The sequence below is a fragment of the Grampus griseus genome, assembly GCF_964374135.1.
Source record: "Grampus griseus genome assembly, chromosome: 9".
Taxonomy (NCBI): domain Eukaryota; kingdom Metazoa; phylum Chordata; class Mammalia; order Artiodactyla; family Delphinidae; genus Grampus; species Grampus griseus.
Genome location: NC_139003.1, coordinates 67069341 through 67092409, shown reverse-complemented (window position 1 = coordinate 67092409; position 23069 = coordinate 67069341). Strand labels below are relative to the sequence as shown.

The window sequence follows — 23069 nt, the reverse complement described above, 5'->3', positions numbered from 1 at the left end:
ATTGCAAGTTTATAGCACAGTGTCTTAAGCTAGTAGGTACTTTCTGTCCAGTAGCTGATTGAGCACATGGAGTTCAGGGGTGAAGAGCTGAGGAGTTACTACAGATCCAGCTTGTCCATCTCATCTCCCAACTGAATGAGAGACAAATCAATTGTAAAGAGGACACATGGGACAAAACCCATGTGTCCTCTTTACAAGAGGAAGTAAAACAGAGTCAGAAAGAATAGATTGTAATGGGAACAAGTTGGGTAAGAGTATAAGAATTGAGAATATTTTACTCAACCTTCTCATATAGTGTGAAGATTTCAACAATTTCCCAGTGCCTATACTCATTAGAAAAATGGCATTTCACAAGAATTGGAGGAAAATATGTTGGTAGGGTATTTTAACTTATATTGTTTAAACAAAAGGAAGAACCTGATATGGTAAAATGATTGTTTTTAGTCTTCTCATTAAATATTTCAGGTACTTTCTAAGGGAAAAATACTAGAGCAATGAAGGACACTTTGACTCTACTTTCAAAAAGTAAATTGATCTAAAACTTTTCAACTTGATATTTAGAGGACTGCATTGGTTGCATATTTTTGTTATTAAAATATTGTTTTATCAAACTATGTTTAGATGGGAGTTACATAGGTATACACTGAATAGGAATACTCTTATTTAAAACAGCTTACCTCTTAACATTGAATTCAAGTAAAATACAAGTGTTCTCCTTTGCCACTCTATCAAAAACAGTTTCTGCCCCCAACCGATGAAGTGCTAGCACCTTACCTGCTTTATTTCTGGTGATACTTTTCACTACAAAATGTATATTTATTTGTTTGTTTCTCTTTTTTAAAAATATTTATTTATTTATTTTTTTGGCTGCATCGGGTTTTAGTTGCAGCATGTGGGATCTTTGCTGTGGCATGCGGGGTCTTTCCCTGCAGCACAAGGTTCTCTCTAGTTGTGGTGCGTGGGCTTCCCCGCAGCATGTGGGATCATAGTTCCCTGACCAGGGATTGAACCCATGTGCCCTGCATTGGAAGGTGGATTCTTAACCACTGGACTACTAGGGAAGTCCTTATTTGTTTGTTTCTTGTCTGTTTCTCCACCAGAATATAAGCTCCACTAAGACAGGCACTTTTTTTGGTTAAAAGGAGAATGTATAGTGATGAAAGCAGTGCATGGCATATAGGGACACAGTCAATTTAATGGATTCCTGTTTAGCAAATAGACTGGATTAACTGGCATCTCTTCTCAAGCAGGAAAAGAAAGCATGGAGGAAACATCGTATAGATGGGGACTCTGACTGAAAGTGGCCTCAAACCATCTTATTTAGATTCTAGTTTACAAGTGGTTGGGAAGATGGATTCCAAATGTGCTATAAAGCTCTAAAGTAGGGATTGTCTATAAGAGTAGGGCTCACTTAAACTTTGATCCCTTTCTTTTCTAATCTTTTCTACCACCATAATCCGCTCTATTCTGGATGGTTTACACACGATCCCACGAATTGTACCTATTGTTTTCATCTCCTAGCTATTGAGAGGTTATTCCCTTTTCATAGCTGCCTTCCCCTCTGCCCTATTCCTAGCTAGAAAAATCACCTCTTAGTGGAGTGGGTATTTATTTTGATATATATGGAGTCAAAGCACAGGATTTAATTATGTTGCTAATTAGATCTATCTGTTATCTATGTATCCTCTATCCACATTACAGAACAAAAGAACCATATTCTTGAATTTGCTAATTGGCATTTCACGACTTAGAAATAACGGGGGGGTTCTCTTTATATATAATATAAATAATTTGTCCACGTATTCAACTTTTCTTCTAGATCACTCCTGTTCCTGGTACTCATCCACTTTTAGTTTTTGTGAACCCCAAAAGTGGTGGGAAGCAAGGAGAACGGTATGTTTTTAAAAATCACATTTATTTACTATGTTATATATCTGTAAAAAGATAAACTAAATTTATAGTATAAAAACATTTAAAAATATTATACCTCATGGTTCACTAATTTTAATGTGAAATAAGTGTTACTCTCATCTCTGTATAACAATGTATATTGATATGATCTCTCCTTGTTTTTACAGTTGAAATTTTAATATAATAATGGCCTTTTGTAGATATTTTTATTATCATATCTCAGGTGTCTGAATTCTCTCTACCCTGCCTGTCACCCCTAGCCATTAACAAGGAGCTTTGCATACAACGTGGCTCCATAAATACTGTTGAATGAAAATTGGTTCTCTAAATGGTCAACAAGGTGACTTCAGGTAAATGATTGCCCAGTAGTTAGAAACAGAATTTATATCCAGCTTCTAGACAAAATATATTATAATGATTTTCTGCATGTTCATTTGGAGAACATGATGCCATATATCCTGGAGAAGCACAGTGTATTTAATCAGAATAACAATGAGCTGCATTACCAGGTATCTCAGTATTCATGTGGACAACAAAAAATTTTCCTTTTTGTAAAATTAATGATTAAATCATAATATTTAATAAAAATCTGAAAATCACCACATTGAAGAGTAAATCTTATGTCCTTCTAAGAAGGAGTGTCAGAAACAGAAATGCAGTTGTACCTTTCTTAATAATTTCTAGAACTCTTTACTAATTCCAGCCAAAAAATGAGCAATCAGATAAAAGCACTCACACAGACGCTATGATAATAAAATAGAAATTTGCATTGTGGTTTCACCAAATAATGAAATTGAAATGTTTCCATGAATAAAGGAATTTTGAAAAGTAATTTCCTTTCCTACCATTTAACTTTCCAGCTTCATTTCAATTAAATGAAGAATGGTCATTTTCCATTCAACAAAATATTATTTCTACTTAAAAAATTTTCCCTTTTATCATCGTATAGTTATACTTTTAACTCTGCTAAATAAGACAAGTTATTTTAAATAACTGGTGACTTAATAATATAAAATATTTACAATGCTTTATTAAAGAGAATAGTTGCCTCACTTTTAGGTATATAAATGAATAATGATGCTAAAATTATTTTCTCCTTTCCTACTCACAGTTTGTTAGTTGTATATATTATGGATATCTTGAAAAAGAAGTAAACTCTTCACAAAGCATTAGATGAGACTTAAATTCATGTTGGAAATTAGAAACAAATGAAGTATCAAGTGAAAAAATATATATTTCAAATGGAAACATTCCCCTCAAATTAAGATAACATTAATAATGTAGAATGACCCTTAATTGAATATCTGCCTCCCTCTTCTCCCAGTACATAAAAATAATTTTCTTTAAATTAAAAAATATATATCTACAGATAGATGCACTGAAGTCATCAGTAAATTAAATTTAATGGGGGAGAGGGAGGATATTTGAGTGCTCCTATATGCACACCCACTTATGCTTTGTCCTTTATACACCCACAGGGACCGTTCAAAGTCAAAAGAATTATAAATATGTTTAAAGGAGATCTATTATTAATGCAGTCATAAATTCTCCTGAATGCATAAGAAGCATCTTTCACAAATAATGGAATTCTATTCAGGGTTTTCCTTTCAAAATATGTAGGTTTTCTTCTTCGATGTATTAGATAAGCAGAAAAAGGTAACAATTATATATTCACACATAGTTTCCCATACCAGTCAACAGGTGTGAAAATGTTCACACATCATTCAGACAGCAACACTTGAGGGAATCCAGTCTCTACTAGGAACTGGGCATGAGACAGAAGACACGGTCATACAGGGAGGCAGACACGTAAACAGATTTACTACAGTAACCCCAAGGCAAAAGCTAAGCTAGGAATGTTTAAAATAAAAGTGCTATGGAAGTTCAGAGGAAGAAATGATTGTCTCTGAAGACTCAGAAGTCTAGCTTTTGAGTTGGTTCTGATATAAGTAGATGTTTGCCAGGTGAAGGAAGAAAAAAGACAGATGTGTGGAAAGAGGTGTGGTGTTTTGGTAGGGAACCAAGAGATATTCAGCGAGGTTGAAGTTTAAGAGGAAGGAGGAGAAAGACGAGACATAAACTATTTTAAATATAATAAAATATTTAATAAGTAACTTGCGGGCTTCCCTGGTGGCACAGTGGTTGAGAGTCTGCCTGCCAATGCAGGGGACACGGGTTCGTGCCCCTGTCCGGGAAGATCCCACACGCTGCAGAGCGGCTGGGCCCGTGAGCCACGGCTGCTGAGCCTGCGCGTCCGGAGCCTGTGCTCCACAACGGGAGAGGCCACAACAGTAAGAGGCCCGCATGCTGCAAAAAAAAAAAAAAAAAAGTAACTTGCCACTGACAGGAACTTTTCATCATGGAAACAACATGACTGTACTTAAATAGAAGTACAGAAGAAGGCTGAATAGGCAAGGCTTTTACAAAGCTGGTGAGAGAACTTGTAAGGCAGTGAGAATAACCAGGTATGATAGACATTACTCCGTTAGAAGGTGCAGAATTGTCCTCGATTTTAGGTGCTGGGGAAAAGGAGGTACTGAGAATGACTCTAAGATCATTCTTGAGATGCTAGGTGATATCATTATTCAAGATCTAGAATGTGAGGGTATTGCACAAGGACGTGGGAGGATATAAGTAGATGTTTGGAGAGTTTCAGTACACATAATATGAATATGTTAAGATATATAGTAATATTTTCACATGTATATATAAAAACTAATTTTAAAAACCAAATATATTCCTTCACTTTTAATATTTTGTCTCAGAATTCTGATATGGGATGTGTGTGTACTTAGAAACATTTCTGTTGCATTTGTTATGCAAAGATTGAGTTCTTTCAGAAAAAAATGAATTATTTAATATGTGCCTGTAGAAATCGTTTAGCAATTTTGTGATCTAGCTCATCAAGATGATTGTTCATGTGAAATAATTAAGCAGCTAAAGTCACAGTCTTTACTTTCATGCATACAGTGTCCAATCCCATTTTACATATGGGATAAGTAACTTTCATCTCTGTTACATTGGCCCAATAATCTGTAAATTTCCCAAGGATCTATTAAGAGAAGATATTTAACTAATTGTATACTGATATTTTAAAATATTAATTTGAACTCTTATTAGCTAAATAACATTCAAAAGCAGGATAGAGGGTGTTCTAAATGCATGTGCATATTTAGAATAAAAATATCACTAAATTTTATTTTTTCCTTCCATATTTTCATCTTTATAGAATTTACAGAAAATTCCAATATCTGCTAAATCCTCGTCAGGTTTACAGTCTTGCTGGAAATGGACCAATGCCAGGGTAAGCCTATATATATTATTACCATTAATTCATTTAACACTAATTAATTAAATAAGCAGCCAGACAAACGTAGAAGTAATTTTATTCAAATACAGCAGCCAGATTAGTAGACAAAACAACGTTGAATATCAACTACATAAGAGAAACTGACGCAGGTGCTGTTTTTCAAAATGGCCTGTTTCGATAAGATTTTCCTCCTTTCTAAATATTGTGAAGTAATTCTCATACTGCTAGTAGTAATGTTAATAAGAATAATCACACCACAGACATACACATATATTAGCTGGGTCCTTAAATTACTAAACCATCTATGTGTTAGAAGAACTGCTCTCCTTCCGTTTATTAAATATAGGACATAGATCTACTACAGAATAAAAAAAAAACCTTTTTTTAATTCTTCTCATTAACAAAGAATGGAAATCATAATATGATTTTTTCACTTACTACTTACAAACTCTAATACATATCACTCTTTTATAAGGTACTTTATTAATAGGCAAGGTGTCGTGAAATACAATTATTTTTCAACAGATACATATACTTTTGGTATCACAAGTATGCACTGAAATAATTCATCATTAACTTGGCCTAGTTAACTAATTAATGTCATTTTCTTCCACTGATCTGATTTCTCTCTATTAACATGATAGTAAACATTAGACCAGATGAAGTAGAGAAAAGCTCTATAACTAAACTTCTTTAAAAAAAACAAAATCGGTATGGTTAAAATAAGTCTTCTAGGTTATTCTCAGAAATGAGAAACCAAATGTTAAAATTGTCTTTTAAATGCTCAGAATAAAATTTATGCCATTGTATCTCATGTTAGATAAATGTAAATAATATGCAATTAATTAGCACAGGCTCCCACAATTATAATCATCTTTTTCTTCCATTGACTGCTACCTGTTGTCCAGGGCTAGTTTCCAAATGCTGAGCCATGATGTGTGGAACTCCTTGCTGTAGAAGGCAGGCTCACCACAGGAATTTAGTTCAGAACACTGCTTTTGTCAGACTCCAGACTCCACCAGGTAGAGGATCATGGTCAGATTATTGGCTAGGTGAGACACATGCTGGACGTTCCAGTCTAGTTAAAGACAAGGAAAAGTAAAGTCTTGATATTAACACAGAAGCTCAGTCAGGATGCCTCTTTTTCTTGTTCTTTAGTATTCTCTGAACTTCAAAGAAGTAGCTCTTAATCTGCAGGATTAAGGAATTTTGCATTAAGAAGTTTAGCTACTCCAAGACCTCTGTAGGTCCACCAGACCAAGTAAATCCAGGATTTGCTTGTATTTTATAGTTAAACTAAATACGTAACGACTCTGCTAATTATAAACCTTATCATTTAACCACCCTGTGTCGTCATGGTCTTTTCCGTGAAATGAAGGAATAGTACCTGCCTCATAGGCTAGTTATAAAATTAAGTTGGGTGTTACCCATGAAGCATATAAAAATGTGCTTACCACATAATATGTCCTCTGACTGTTATTTGTTATCAATATCATTTATTAATAATCAATAACATAATCACTTTGTAGCTCTATGTAAATTTATTGCAATAACCTTGATTTTAGCCTTGTTTTCTCATTTCATTTCATTTTTTTTCCTACTCCACTTTAAATATCTATTACATGTTTCCTTTTACTCTTTAACTGTTAGCCATCCTATTATCTTCTCTAGTTTAATATACTGAAAAATAAAAGTAATAAGTGTACTTGTACAATTCCACGCTACAATGAATATTATTTAGAAATTAAGTTAAGGGCCCCACTTTAAGCACTACCACCTCTCAAGGGTATTATTGTGAATTGTTTGTGCATATCCTCCAAGAACTTCTATAAATATAAAAACTACTGTATGTATAGAATGTATTCATATATATACAATGTATTCATATATAGACACACACATATATGTGTTGCATAGATAAATGGATTAGACTGTGGATTAAACTACTTAGACTGTAGTTTTTTTACTGCTCTGCAACTTGCTTCCTTTTACTCAAAAGCATATGGTGGATATTGTTTGAGTTCAGTAGATATTGATCAGTTTAAATGTTTTTAAGAGCTGCACAGTATTCCATAGTTTTGTTAACTATTCTGTTATTGGGAAATATTTATATTGCCTGTACTTTTAAATAATTGGCATAATTTAAGTTAATGTCTATCAATTTATCTGTTTTTAGAAGCATATTCAAATATTTTCAGTTTTACTTCTCAGGTTCTGCCAAATTACTATACAAAAAGTTTGTATCAAATTATAATCCCAGCAGCAATATGTAATGTTTTATTTCCCATGCCCTACTTTAAATTGGCTATCTTCAGTAATTTTTATTATTGTTAAATATACTAGGTGAAAATATATCCTTGTCATTTTTATTTGCATGGCTAATCAGTTATAAAGTTGAATATGGCATTAGTTAGATTGACTTTTCTATAAACAACAGAAATATAATCTGGCTTATGATCCAAAATAGAGTTTACTGGAAAATGATGAAGTAGCTCATATAATTAATGGAAAAATGAAGAACTATGTTTCAGAAAGGATAGGAATCAGGACAATTTGAGGAAATTATGACTAAAAAGACAGAGTCCGTAGGAGTTACTGCTAAGAGAAATTGATTCCAATTGTTTCTGGTATTCTTGCTTTTATATTCAAAATTTATATCCCCAGGAGAAGCATATTTATTAGCCTCTCTTGTTTCCCATGCCACAGCCTTGGCTACTTTGGGATGGAGCATCTTGACTTAACAGTCCTATCAAGAATATTATCTAAATTGTTTGTCTCCTCAAAGCCAAATGAGGATGCTATATAACCTGAGGATGAAAGATGAATTCTCGGTGGGAATAAACAATAGGTGTTCACCATGGTCCAACCATTGAGTTATCCAATATCTCTTCTTTTCTGAACATAAAAGTTGAAAAAAAATACCATTCAACATATTGCTACTGCTAAATATGTAGCCAGAAATACACATCCTCCTAAAATGTAGACAATCCCACGTCTCATATTGTTACTATATCCAGCTTCCAGTCCTGGTTCTCTAAAACATCTCTGGAGATGACTATTTTCTCCTTTCCCTTCATCCATTTGGTCTCAATATACAGAAATGTAATGAGAAAATTACATATTTAACTCTAAATATGAATTTCATTAAATGATATTCTTAATAATACAAAGAATAAAACACATGTAAAGTCTATAGTCCTGGTTTCACTACTGATTGAAAACTGTAGCTGAAACATAAAACATTTCTCAGCTTCTTGGAAATGTTTCCCCAGCGTAGTGACTCAAATATTTTTGCCTGATAGGTCTGAGATTTTGGTAGTACTGCTTGTATAGGGCTGAATTTGTTTCTCGTGTGCCTTGAATGACAGGCATGGTAGTAGCTGACGGTATTAGTACTGTTTATCAAATATTTCCAGGTCTTCTGCCAGGCACTTGATCTTGATTTCAGTCCTTTCACCTTAGGTATTAAGAGTGGCTATATGGCTTTCTCTTACAATAAACTGTGAGCAGAAAGTAAATTTTCCACTCTTTCTTTTCCTCTACCACAGTGACCAGCAGTATTCAATATTGGCCTGTTGGTTAGCTTGGATGCCAGAGTGAAAACCACGCGAGAGAGCCCTTACCCCCAGCCCCGCTTACCCCACGTCCCTGTAGAATGGATGATAAAGAAGCCTCTGTGAGATTATGCCATGAAGATTTTGGGTTGTTTGTGACTGTATGTAACCTAGCCCTTACAACTAAACCAATGATCGGAGTAGAGGTCCTATTAGTACTCCCTTTTCCCATTATATAGCAGCAAACGTAATTTCTCCTTGGGAATCAGAGTCAGTTATACCAGTTAACATCCTATCTGTCTTTTTGCCTGTTAGTCTAGTGGTACGAGGAGCCTCAAAATGCCCAAGTGTTAGCTTCAATTCAATGAAAATTTTACTGTCTCATATGCTACCATTCCTCTTTGGTGTTAAAACATCTCAACCCTAAGAGTTCAAAACCAAGGGAATGTGAAGCAAAATATTTGAAAGTGAATGTATTAGTCAGTGTTCTTTAGTAAAACAGACCAATAGTACACATGTATAGAGAGAAATTTATTATAAGGAATTGGCTCACATGCTGATTGAGGTTGACAAATCCAAATCTGTAATTTGATCTTCCAGTTTGAGTCCAAAGGCTGGCAAGCTGCTGTAGAACCAGGAAGAATCAACATCCCAGTTCAAAGGTGATCAGGCTGGAGAATTTTCTCTTTCTTGGGTTAGGGTCTGCCTTTTGTTCTATCAGGCCTTCAGCTGATTAGATGGGGGTCACCCATGAGCGAGGGCAGTCTGCTTTATGAAGTCTACTGATTTAAATGTTAAATCTCATCTAAAAATACCCTCGCAGAAACACTCAAAATAATGCTTGATCAACTTTCTGGGCATCCGTGGCCCAGCCAATTTGACACATAAATTTAAGATTCACAGTGAGTATTAAGTGTAATTGTAAGTTTCCTCACCAAGCTTTACATTTAGGTCCCAGAACCATGTTTTGTGAATTGGGTAAAGCAGCATCGTATAGTTCAGAGCACATGATATAGCTGTTTGATCATACACCATTTAAGTGCCCCCACTGATTCAGTGATTGAGTCTTTAGTAGGTTATTTCAGTGTTCTATGGACAACTGTTTCTCCTTGATAAAACATATAAGAAGACCTTTATGTCACAGGGGCATCAGCCCACTGTCTTTCTTCCTTCTCTGTGACGGTATTCCTTGAAAGGAGACAGCAATATGTGAGACACTATGATAGTGGTTAAGGCATTCAGTAAGTCATTTGCTATGACCATTGACACAGGCATAATGGGAAAGAAAAGTAAATCCAATTGCTAGAACAAATGTCCAGTTAGTGAGGACAAATGGCTGCAGTTGCATTATGGAAAGGGTCCAGGGATTTTAGGCTACCCTTAAGTAGCTGGCTTAGGTTCCCTTGAGGTATAGCAACATATTGGAATTCACTAATTGGTTCATTTGATGACAGTTGAGTACTCCAGAGTCAGTACCTACTCTTCTTGTTGAAGATAAATTCATGTTGTTTATCCCTTCCAAAGCTTCCAACCCTACCAACATGAACATGAGTGTTTTGAACACTCACTGAGAGTGACTAAGAAAACTTGCTAACTGGCATTCCTTTGGAGCAATTAGACTCCCAATTATGGGTCCATTCTGAGAAATTCACTCATATAAATTTTGCTTCCATCACTAATTCTCCATTCTTATCCTTTCCGAGTCCTTAATAGTGTAAGAAATATTTGTTAGTCAGTACTATTAAATTAGTATGTTTCCTAAACTCTAAACATCTCTGTCCAGAAAAGGTAAACAGGACATTTTATTGTTTGAGATACTGCCCAGAGGTCAAATGGCATTCTCTTCTGTCCTCAAATTATTCCCAGTTTATTTGTACTGCCATAGCAGCCTACCTCCAGCTACTTCTGATATATCATGGAGAGGCACTGGTAAATCTGTTTTTTTATCCTTAAACTGTGAGAATGGAGAACTCCCTATGAGGGCATAGGTATGGGTTGAAGGAGGTGTTGGGAGTACAGCCAGATTCAGAATATCTGAGTGGTGGGCTTAGGCACTTCAGTTTCTTAAAAGCTCCCCAGCTGATTATGTGGAGACAGCATGGAAAACCACTGATTTAGTAGATTAATTACTATATAATAGGTATTATAGGCCATATTGATATGCTACAATTAGAGTAACTTCCCCATTAAATTTATAATAATTACTATAAATTCTTAGACAAGCATTAGTTTTTTGCACCAGCAACCTATCGTGATCTTTGTGTTTCACATTTTTCAAATTTAGAAAAGAAGTGTCTCATAGGCCTAGGTTTGGCCACGTGCCTACCGCATTGTTTGGGTCAATGCAGTTGGTTTCCTTGTTTGATAGACGTACCAAAACTGCATTCAGCAGCATGTTTCCCCACAGTCAAATAAGGCAAAACCAACAGATGCTCCAAACAAGCATTTTGTCTTATATATACTAAACTTTTGATTTCTTATGTAAAGCGTATGCTCTTTTTTCTTTTTTTTAACATCTTTATTGGAGTATAATTGCTTTACAATGGTGTGTTAGTTTCTGCTTTATAACAAAGTGAATCAGCTATATATATATACATATATCCCCATATTTCTTCCCTCTTGCATCTCCCTCCCTCCCACCCTCCCTATCCCACCCCTCTAGGTGGTCACAAGGCACCGAGCTGATCTCCCTGTGCTATGCGGCTGCTTCCCACTAGCTATCAGTTTTACACGTGTGCTCTTTTATTTGCCTATTTTCCTTCTGATTTGTCTTTTTTGTGTTCATTTTAAAATCTTATTGTATAAATATTATCATTTTATATATGTTGCAAGTGTTTTCTTTTCATTTGTTCTGTGTGCTTTCAGTTTGTATATTTTGTTCTTTTTCTTGTCCATATAAATATATAAAATTTTCATTGCTAATTCTACACTGAATGATTTCTCAACTTTATATTTTAGAAAAACCTTTACTCAAGCCAAAATTACTGAAATATTGTTATGTCTTTTATTAATTTTTCATTTTGTTTTCAATTTCTAACCTTTAATCTTTAAAGATTACATTTTTCTTAGAGATGCGTTGACAGACTAGGATGATGTAGGCATGGAACATTTTTTTCCTTCAGATTGAAATCTAGCTGTCCCAACGAAAGCTGTTCATTTGTCCACTGTTTCACCACTGATTTGACGTACTTTATATATGGTGAAATAATATATATGTTAGACTGTTGCTTCCCTTTCCTTTGCTTCATGGATCTATTTGTTGATTCTCACTGGAGACTGTTTTATATAATGTAACTCCCTAATTATTCTCTCAAAATTTAATGACATTTACTCTCTTCAATGTGTTGTTATTGTCTCGAGTTTTTAAAGTATGAGTTTGAATGGAATTGTATTGAACTTCTACTTTCATCTCGATAACTATGAGAATGCCCTGTTTTATATCTGATGCCAGTGCCCAGGCTGCATGCCCAATGGTAGATGTGTACTTCTGTTAGAGAGCCGTTCCTCAGTTGTTATCCAGGAGGCAAACCCCCAGGTAGCTCCTCTGAAATGGGACCCTGGCCAGGCAATGCTGTAATCCTTCACTTAATCCCATAGCTGACCTCACGTGTCGTAACTCTTCCCACCCCTGTTTCTAGCTGTGCCATCCCTGATCCTGGGTCAGCCATGGGGGCAGAGGGTGCCTTTTGCAGCAAGCAGTTCCCTTTCAATGTATTGCTTTCTAAGTTGTTCTATTCTGTAAGGTCTCTTTACTACTCTAATTTGTGATTTAATTTCATTTCTATTCCTGGTTTATTACTTTTCCAATGGTACTATAGATACACTTTTTAAAAAATATTTTATCTGCCACACTGAGCCTGCAGTTATTCATTCCTTTAATTTCCTTTTTTTCCCCATTGTTCCTGTTTACCATACCAAATTTTTAGATCTTTTTGTATGCCTCTCTTCTCTCATCCTATCTTTATTCTTCTTTTCTAACATTTTGTTCAGATGCTTTTCTTGATGTATTGAAACTCTGCTAATCCCTAGTGTAAATTATCTAGTAAATACCAAAACTCTCTGGTCACTTCCCTTTTTATCTTTGTTTTCAAGATAGAAATAGATGTTTATTTGTTTGTCTTTACTGTATCTCTTTACATAAATTCTCTCACTCTGATAATGACTGCTTAAAGGTATCTGAAACTAGAGTCTGTATCATGTAAGTTGTTTCTTCCTGATGAAGCATATTATGATATAATTGAATGAATGGTTTTGAGGTATAAATTAGTTGCAAAAATGAAATATAAAACATATATCGCTCATTGGTCTTCACAGAATGAGATTTTTTTTCCTTCACAACATTAAAATAAATATGCACATCTCTAGCTGTTATACCAACTGCATATGCTAATGTGACTTATGAAAAGTTAATATCAAGTTTTTTGTATACTCGTGATGTTGGTTGTTCCCTTCTGACTATCAGCTTCATGAAAGTACAGATGGCTTTTTCTCATATCATCCCTAAAATATTTAAGTAAAAAATAACAAGTATTTATTGAATTGAAAAAATATATAAGATAAATATTTTTAAATTATGTAACTTATTTTCCAGATTGTTCAGCATAGTGAACAATCACAACAATGAATTGTTTGTGAAATAGGTGCTTTAAAAAAATCTTTGGTTTCATCTACCTGAACTAACTGTAAAACATATATAATTAAAAAAATAAAATTTAACAGTCAACATACAGATTCACATATTCCAAGTATCACACATATTTCCATAGTAAAGCCTTGGAATACATTCTCCTGTTAAAATAAATTTGTAATTTAGAAAACACATAACACATTCCACAGATTTCATTACTTTCTTAATTTAAAATATCATTTTATATAACAAAGTTTCTACCATATTTTACTTAAATAAAAACCCTCTTGAATCAGAACTATGACATATTACATATGTCTCTTGTTATGAAATCTTGTTGTGTCAGAGAGCTGAACAAAATCCTCAAAATGCTAAGAACATGTTCATCAAAATTCAATGCAGCTCTACTGCAAATTTCCAGAAAAAAAAATCGTTGCTTTGCTAATGTAAAAACAAAGCACTCAATTGACCCTTTCAGTCCTAATGATTAATCATAAAATATGATGCAGATTATTTTGCAATCCCCCCCAATTAAATGTGTGAGCATAATTTTGTCTCTGCCTTGATCAATGGAGTGACTGAGTTTGAGAAGCGATATATGCATCTGTATTAAAGATCAACATGTCAAATACAAGTAATAAAATGTAACATGCTTTACAGTTAAAAGTCCTATAACTTCTAGCCTCGTGAAAGAATTTTGGGCATTACAAGTCTATAGTCACTTTCCACAAACATCAACAAATCGATTATTACTTTAAAGATGTTGAAAACTCTGAACTTTTGTTACTCAATTCACAGAGAAAAGAAGAGCTCAGTAACAGACTGTAGATCCATGTGTTATTGTTTAGAGGTGATTTTTTATCCAAATTCCTTGAACACTCTAGAAGAATATTTTCTCCTAAGTTGGCTGTTGGAAACAACCAATGCATTTGTGTATATTCTTCTACCTGTTTCTTATTTTATTCTACAAAAGGCAAGTTTCTAATAAGTATCATAAACTATTTTATTTGACTATTGTCAGTTTGCTATTATTATCTAAGCCTGTCCAGCAAGCTCCCTGGCACAACTTTACCATCAGCTCCAGGGAGTCAAATAACAGCATCTTACTAATGAGTGAAAATAAGAAAACTCATAGCAGATGATTATCTCAGAATCCTTTATTAATGATAATGTAGTAACGTACTCCTATAATTTAATTAGAAATAATAACAGTGGACTGTTAAATGTAGTCCACACTCAAACAGAATAATGATTCAACAACTAAGTAAAAGTGAAATGGTAGTTTAACAATAACAACAGCAATCTATATATATATATATAATAGTATTAGTAATATAAATTGATTCAGCATGTATTAATTCAATGGCTACCAGGTGTCAGGAAAAAGTCTTAGCACTGCCAATTCACTATGCACAAAAGAAACATCACTTCCTGCCCTCATGGTCTTAGTGGAGGAAGGCACACATTAAACTAATAAAATATACACATGTCAGCAGGGAAGGTAAACAGAGTGTACATTGGTAGTGAGTGTTCTGTGATGGTTATTTTAAATAGGCTGAGCAGGGAAAGACTCACTGAGTATAAACATGAAGGAGATGAGGAAGCAAGCCATTTGGTCATCACATAGAATCACATTTAAAGCAGAGGGAGGAGCAAGACGAAAAGCACCATGATGGGAGAATATTTGACACGACTGGGGAACATTAGCAGGAAGGCCAGCATGGCTGGAGCGGAATGGATAGACATAGCATATTAGAATAGCACTGACGGGCCAAATCACATAGGGTCTTACAACTACTGCGACCATAATAATTAAGTTTACCCAGGACTCTTCTGGTTTATTCCTGGTGTCCCAGCATCCAACTCAATTTAGTATTAGCATAAGAATTTTGTATTTTTAGTTTAAGTATTATTATTAATGGATACATTATAATAAACTTGAGGGGTTTGAGAGCTAATTTGCACATTCCTGCTTCTGCTGTTATCCTCTAGTCAGATGTAAGACACTTACATGTCCAGTGGACACAGTTCTCACTTTAACCTATAATCATTTCATCTAAAAAAGCAAAAAAACTTTCTCTTCCCAATCCTTCCCACATATAAGCAACAAGTTCTTGTGCAATACAGTGTACAGAGAATTCAAAGACAAAAATAAATGTTCACTGAAAGCCCTTGTTGGCCAACTGGTATACTTGTTATACCAGTCCATTATGCTGTGGCCTGTGCCTCTCCTCTCCTTGTGAGATGCAAATGGGAACAAATATAGCAATCAGCATTGTCAGTGGAGATGTGGGAAATCACAGGTTAGATGTACATGAAATATATGTGAGGAAGAGAAGATGAGCAGTCATGCCAAGAACGTTTAATGAAGTTTGAATACTCTTCCTTGGTGTCTTACAAATTAAACATGTAGTTTATAAATATTGTGTTATATTATGCATTTTTATTTTGCAATAAAACTTTTCAGCAAATATATCTCAAAAATGAAAATGAATATTAAATGAAAAATTAAGTTCTGCATTTCTATGAATTTTTATTTTAAAAAGTGTTGATGATGAATACATAACTTCTATGAAATATTTATCAATCTTTACTATCAGCGATGGGAGCTCTAGCGATATCACTGGCCATGTGGAAACCATAAACACAAAAATGCTAAAGAAGCATCAGTATCTGCCTCAAATTAATAGCGAATTCTCTGCTTGAAGGCAATCATTGAAACTGCAGAAAATCCCTTTGTATAGCACTCTTTTAAGCATGATTTTTCATTTAGATCAAATGTGACTTTTAAATTAATGTGCATTTTCAATTTCAAGTTTTCTTATGTGTGTTGTAAGTGAAGTAATAGCTGTTAAGATTTTGGTCCACTAGCAAAAGAAGAACTTTAAAAAGATCCAGTAATGCCATTTTTACATTAGAGTGATCGGATGTTTTAAATAGAAAATTCATTTATTGCAATAATGATTTGAGTGCATGCAACTTGTGGACCCCCAATCAAGTTTTTGGAAGTTCATTTGGATGATGGTAAAACATTGGACATTACTGATCATGTTATCACAGACTCAGTTAAAAAGTTCAGCGCTTAAGATTCAATGATTTGTTCCTATGGTGATAATTGGAATACAGAGTTTGGTGGAGCACATCATCATGACAAAAATACGTGTTTTACTAATGTAAGAAACATACAGATAAGAATATATGCTTTGCATTGGTTTTGGTATGCACATAAATCATAATTGCTTTCAAAGACACTTTAATAGTCTATGAATTACAATGAAGGCCTTAATTGTCAAGTTGTATGCATGTGCACATGCACACACACACATTCACAAATTATTCAGTCATTCTCTTATTGGTCCTACAGGTGCTAAGGGACCTTTAGGGGAAAAAAAAGTAAGACTCAAGTCTTAGGTCACTGAAGTAATGAAGTCTAACATTTCTATGGATAATACTATACCAACTAGACTTTTTCAAATTATGCCCTGCTCTTGCATTTAAAACTCTAAAACTCAAGAAGCATGAAAGTTTAAGGCAATTTGATATAGAGGCAATCAGCTTATAGAAATCTACAATTTGATCTCATCTTTTTATCTCTTCATAAATATGTTATTCAAAATTGTTCATATGAAAAGCCAATAAATGGAAAATTTTTAAGTATATCAAGCTAATTAATTATTATGTTTTTATTCTAGATCATATGATGTCATATCTGTGAGCTATCTTAAATTTTCAGTTTGTTGTGATTTCTTATTTTAAATAACTATTTATGTATATATTCATATATTACATTTATATATTTATATATAATTTATCTAAACCTAAATTTATATACATTTTTTGCATATTTTTTCTTAAAGAGGGTTTCAGATTTTTCTAAACGTCACATTCCACAAAACCAGTATTCATCCCTGATCCTAATTAATCAATCAGAGGCCATGGCAAATAAATTATTCTAACTTATTTTCCTTACTCCTACCCTTATGAACACATTGATATTCATACCCATCCTGACTTCCTTCCCTCTCACTGGATGAGGCATCTCTCCTCCTAAATAAGGTGCCTTCAACTTCTGTTCTGGGTCCCTGTTCCTCTTGGTTCTTTGATACTTAATTTATTATTCCCACCCTCTTATTATTACATCTTGAGCTGTTCCTATTCTAATGGCTTTTTAGCTCAAGTATGTAATCCCTTTTTAACATATGACTACTCTGTGTTAAAGTGACTTGGATTAGTTTATGAAAACATGTGTGATGATGAAAGTGTTATAATAATTACAACAGGAATGGATAAAGGATAGAGGTTCAAGACCAAAAGGAAAACAGAAAAACAATTCCCACGTCATTGTGGAGTTGCAAAAACATGAGCAACATGTGAAATTGAGGATACTCTCATTAATTTGAAAAATCTCTATGGATATGTATAGCTACTTACCTTCTCAACTCTTTTGTCTCTTCACAACTACATTCTTAATAAAATGGGCTATTCTTTCACTTTTCCATCACCTCTTCAGTGCAGTTGGGGTTTTGACTTTACTCTCCACTGACATTGCTATTGTCACTGATAAATTGCTAAGTGTTAAGTCACGTAGTTTTAGCTGTTTTCACCTATCTTAAAAGTCTCATCTCTCTTGGATATTAGAAAATCAATGTCTCCTATCTCTGAGGTGCTGCTTATTATATATCTGGATACATTCTCCTTAGTCACTTCTTTTAATATATTTTTTCTTAGAATTTCACACTCAGAACTTCATTCATTTCATGTATATATGCTTTCTTAATTTTATAATAATAATAGTGATTTGTTGGTTGTATGCTAGGGAATATGCAAAATACTATCACTTTAAGAGTTAAGCATTTTCTCCATTTGCCAATAAGGAAACTCATGATCAGGGAGCTTAAGATTTGCTCAAGGTTTTAGTCTCATAAAAGAGCAAATCCATGTACATGTCTGTTGTACTGCAACATGATCGTTTTTTTTTTTTAATTTAAGTTATTGAAGAATAGTTGATTTACAATGTTGTGTTAATTTCTGATATACAGCAAAGTGATTTAGTTACATATATATATATATATATAGTTTGCATTTGCTAATTCCAAACTCCCAATCAATCCCTCTCCCTCCCCCTTGGCAACCACAAGTCTGTTCTCTATGTCTGTGAGTCTGTTTCTGTTTCATAGGTAAGTTCATTTGTGTTATAATTTAGATTCCACATATAAGTGATATCATATGGTATTTGTCTTTCTCTTTCTGACTTACCTCATTTAATATGAGAATCTGTAGGTGCATCCATGTTGCTGCAAATTGTATTATCTCATTCTTTTTTATGGTGGAGTAGTAATCCATTGTATATATGTACCACATCTTCTTTATCTATTCCTCCATCGATGCACCTTTAGGTTGTTTCCATGTCTTGGCTATTGTAAATAGTGCTGCTATAAACATAGGGGTGCATGTATCTTTTCAAATTATAGTTTTGTCCAGATATAGGCCCAGGAGTGGGATTGCTGGATAATATGGCAATTCTATTTTTAGTTTTTTGAAGTACTTGCGTACTGTTTTCCACAGTGGCTGTACCACTTTACATTCCCACCAACAGTGTGGGAGGGTTCCATTTTCTCCACTCTCTCTCCAGCATTTTTTTTTTACTATATTGGAGTGTAGTTTTTTTACAATGTTGTGTTAGTTTCAAATGTACAACAAAGTGCTTCAGTTATACATATTTTCAAATATACAACAAAGCGCTTCAGTTATACATATACATATATCTATTCTTTTTCAGATTCTTTTACCATATAGGTTATTACAGAGTATTGAGTAGAATTCCCTGTGCTATACAGTAGGTCCTTGTTGATTATCTATTTTATATATAGTAGTGTGTATATATTAATCTCAACCTCCTAATTTATCCATCCCCCCACACCTTTCCCCTTTAGTAACCATAAGTTTGTTTTCTAAGTCTGCAAGTCTGTTTCTGTTTTGTAAATAAGTTTATTCATATCATTTATTTTAGATTCCACATATAAGTAATACCATATGATATTTGTCTGTCTCTGTCTGACTTACTTCACTTAGTATGATAATCTCTAGGTCCATCCATGTAGTTGCAAATGTCATTATTTCATTCTTTTTTATGGCTGAGTAATATTCTATTGTATATATGTACCATATCTTCTTTATCTATTCCTCTGTCAGTGGACATTTAGGTTGCTTTCATGTCTTGGCTATTGTAAATAGTGCTGTAGTGAACATTGGGGTGCAGGTATCTTTCCAAATTATGGTTTTCTCTGGATATATGTCTAGGAGTGGGATTGCTGGGTCATATAGTAGCCCTATTTTCAGTTGTTTAAGGAACCTTATGGTTTTCTTTGCTGCAATACAACTCTATGTTCCTTCTTCTTATTCTCTTTTCATGATTTTGATCATCAAGTGTACACGGATTGCTTCCGACTATCTTCTTCCATCTCAGATTTCTCTGTCCATGTAGGTGTATTTGACTTAGTCTACATTTCCATGTTAATGTCCCATAGGTATCTCAAATTTCACATTCTAATACTAAACTCATTTTCTCACCCTTTTCTAAACCTGTTCACTAGCTTTATTCACTAACTTGATGCATGGAAAGACCATTCACTTTCCCATCCCCTCTGACAATGCATTTATTCTTTTCTAGTTATTCTGCATTAACTGTTTTTAAAACATCCCATAGCAATGTGAATCAGATGTTTTCTTGTCTGCCTTCTCAATTAAGATACTTGACGGCAAGGACTCTTATCTTGCTTTTGAGTCTCTGGACTCTAACCCAGTTCCTGATACACAGTTGTAGTTAATAAATGCATATTAAATAAGCAAATTGATGCAGGTGCTATATCATTCATAAAATTACTTTTCTAGGTATATGGATTTTCCATGAAATGTATCTCTCTTTCTTAGGCATAGTTATTCTTTTGTATTTGATTCTAGTCAAAGTAATTTTTTAAAATAGATGTCTAGATGTATTTATTAATTCAAAATAACTTCTTCACATTCTAAAGTTAACTTGGTGGAATGATCTGATGCATATAAAATAAAACTCACTAAGTATTCCTTTGTTTTTATTCACTCACAACTGACTTGAAAGGGCTTCCCTGGTGGCACAGTGGTTGAGAGTCCGCCTGCCGATGCAGGGGACACGGGTTCGTGCCCCGGTCCGGGAGGATCCCACATGCCGCGGAGCAGCTAGGCCCGTGAGCCACGGCCGCTGAGCCTGCGCATCCGGAGCCTGTGCTCCGCAACGGGAGAGGCCACAGCAGTGAGAGGCCCGCGTACCGCAAAAAGAAAAAAAAATGACTTGAAAGCATTTGATATTCATTTTAACACATTAATTTTCCAAAAAGTATGTGCACCATTCAAAGAAGGAACAAATATTTGGATTACTTTACAGAGCTTATTTATTGACTTCTATTTTGTATTACACTAAGGAGAATACTGAAGTTATTTAATGGCATAATATCATAGGTTTCCCAAGAGTAAATATTCATTCATTTTTCTCTTTTTGTCATTTTTCTCTGCCTCTCTCCCTTTTTCTTCTAAAATACACATACGCATACGAGATGTTTTTGAGATTTCCAGAGATAATGAAATTAATGTTTCAATTATTAATGGCTCATTGGGATATATATTTTCTCAAATACTCTGAAAGTTTTTCTGAATATGATGAGAACAGCATTAAATTTTACTGGGTTCATAATGATGAGTCCAAATAACATTTTGTTTATAATCATTCCACTGTTTACATTAAATGCCCCCCCAAAACAGTATAAATTCATCTTCATACAATATCCTCAAAAGACTAGCCAAATTCGTTGAAACAGGTGAACTTCCTTATTTACCTAAACTTTGTAATTTATTGGTAAAATAGATTCAAGATGGGAAGACATAGTTATAATTAGTTTTACTTTAAGCTGAAATGATGGGGAAGGTACATTAAAGTTGATGAGTCATCACTTTGAAGCTGACATTATCAAAATCCACAGAAAAAGATGGCATATCCCCCATCCCTTTTTAAATATATAGCATAGAGAAATTTTGAGGGACATAATTGCTTCATGCATAGATTTTGTCAGAGTGGCTGCAGCAGCAGTAATAATATCAGTGACACCAAGGTATGTATAGATACAGTTTGGGTATTAGAAAACGAGTTGGAAGGTATTAAGAATTGGTTTTCTAGACCAAAAAAAAAAAAAGTTTAGTAAACAATAGCAACATCACAGACCAGAAAATTCTGCCTGATTTTAGTGAGACAGTTGTGAAGCCATCTAATCCTATAACTGTAAGAATAATATATAACTGTGTACATACAGGTGTGAATATGAATTGAGCTGAATAATAAGAGATAAGTATGCTGTATCTGGCTCAAAATGTTTAAATCAAAATGCAGACCTTTCTTAAGGCAAGCTCTTTAAGTAAACTATTTTTTCTAAAAGGGGAGGAAGAAGAAGAGGAAGAGAGTTGATGACATATGATAAAATCATTTTTGATCCTTCAGCCTTGTATTTCTTTAATACAAAGGGATGAATATGTACAATTAAATGAGTATTCACTCTGGAGTATTATGCTAACAGTATTTATCAATCGCACATTGGTTTCCTTTAAGTATTAAAGAATATAACTTTATAACATATAATGTACAATATGTACACTCTTTAGTAGCCATACATTTATTATATTTATATGCTCAATCTGATACATCAAAATTAGATATAAATGGCAGGCATCACTTATTTTCCTTGAATAATAAAATGTGCTATTGGAATAAAAAGAAATTCCTACACATTGTCATTTAAGAAATCTCATTATTAGACACTTTCCAAGATAATGGAATCAGTACTGCAGTTTTTCTTTCTTAACGAGTTGTTGTAGTGTGCTTTTTAGATACTATTGTCAGACACTAATTTTTCTATATCAGTTTTATCCTAAAACTTATTTAAAATGGAAAGTAGACTTCTGAATCTTAGATGAAATATTTTGACTTGCTTTTAGTGGTATTAAGCATTATAATCTTACCACCCACTTTTTTTTAGGATGTGCTATAGTGGTGACTGTTGAGCATATGTGATAAGAAGGCATTGGACACAGAGCTACTAAACATACATTAACATAGGTTCTTTTTTCAAATTTAACTATCATGGATAAATTAGAAAACTCTCTAGGAGAACCAGTGCTATAATTACAAACACTGAAGACTCAAGGATCATTATCTGCTTTAAAAATCGTTTTAATTTTTTAAAATTTCCATAAAATGGCAAAAATAAATTCAGGAGCCATGAATGATTATTTCATTACAAAATGTTCATACCTACTAGTTTTTCAAGTGAAATGTTGAAATTGATAGGTGGAACGTATACGGTACTAAAGTTTCCGCAAAGGGGAGTCTTTTCAGACGCTCCACATGGCTTCACCTTCCCCATCGTTAGGATGACCTATGAAGTGGGAGCCTCACATCTGCTGGTCTTTGCAGCTTAATGAATGAAAAGTCAATGGTCACATAAAGCCCTGCATTTTGACTCTTTCCACGTCTCTTGCATTTGTTTGTTCTCAGTCAGAGCTGTTATCATCTGAACTTACTGTCCCCAGTGCCATAAATAGGTCTCCTAATAGTATCAGCTTGGAGGTAGGAGAAGTCTCATCA

General features: G+C 34.0%; 1 protein-coding gene across 6 annotated transcripts in view; it reads left to right on the top strand.

Moving 5' to 3' along the window:
• Positions 1-23069, top strand: part of DGKB (diacylglycerol kinase beta) — a gene marked incomplete at both ends in the record, with an annotated part of 639446 nt that overhangs the window by 201421 nt on the left and 414956 nt on the right. For all 6 annotated transcript variants that reach the window (XM_082661792.1, XM_082661790.1, XM_082661789.1 and 3 more), the window contains 2 exons: positions 1820-1893; positions 5141-5215. In XM_082661792.1, the coding sequence (XP_082517918.1) occupies positions 1820-1893; positions 5141-5215 (149 nt within the window). The remainder of the gene's footprint in view (positions 1-1819; positions 1894-5140; positions 5216-23069) is intronic.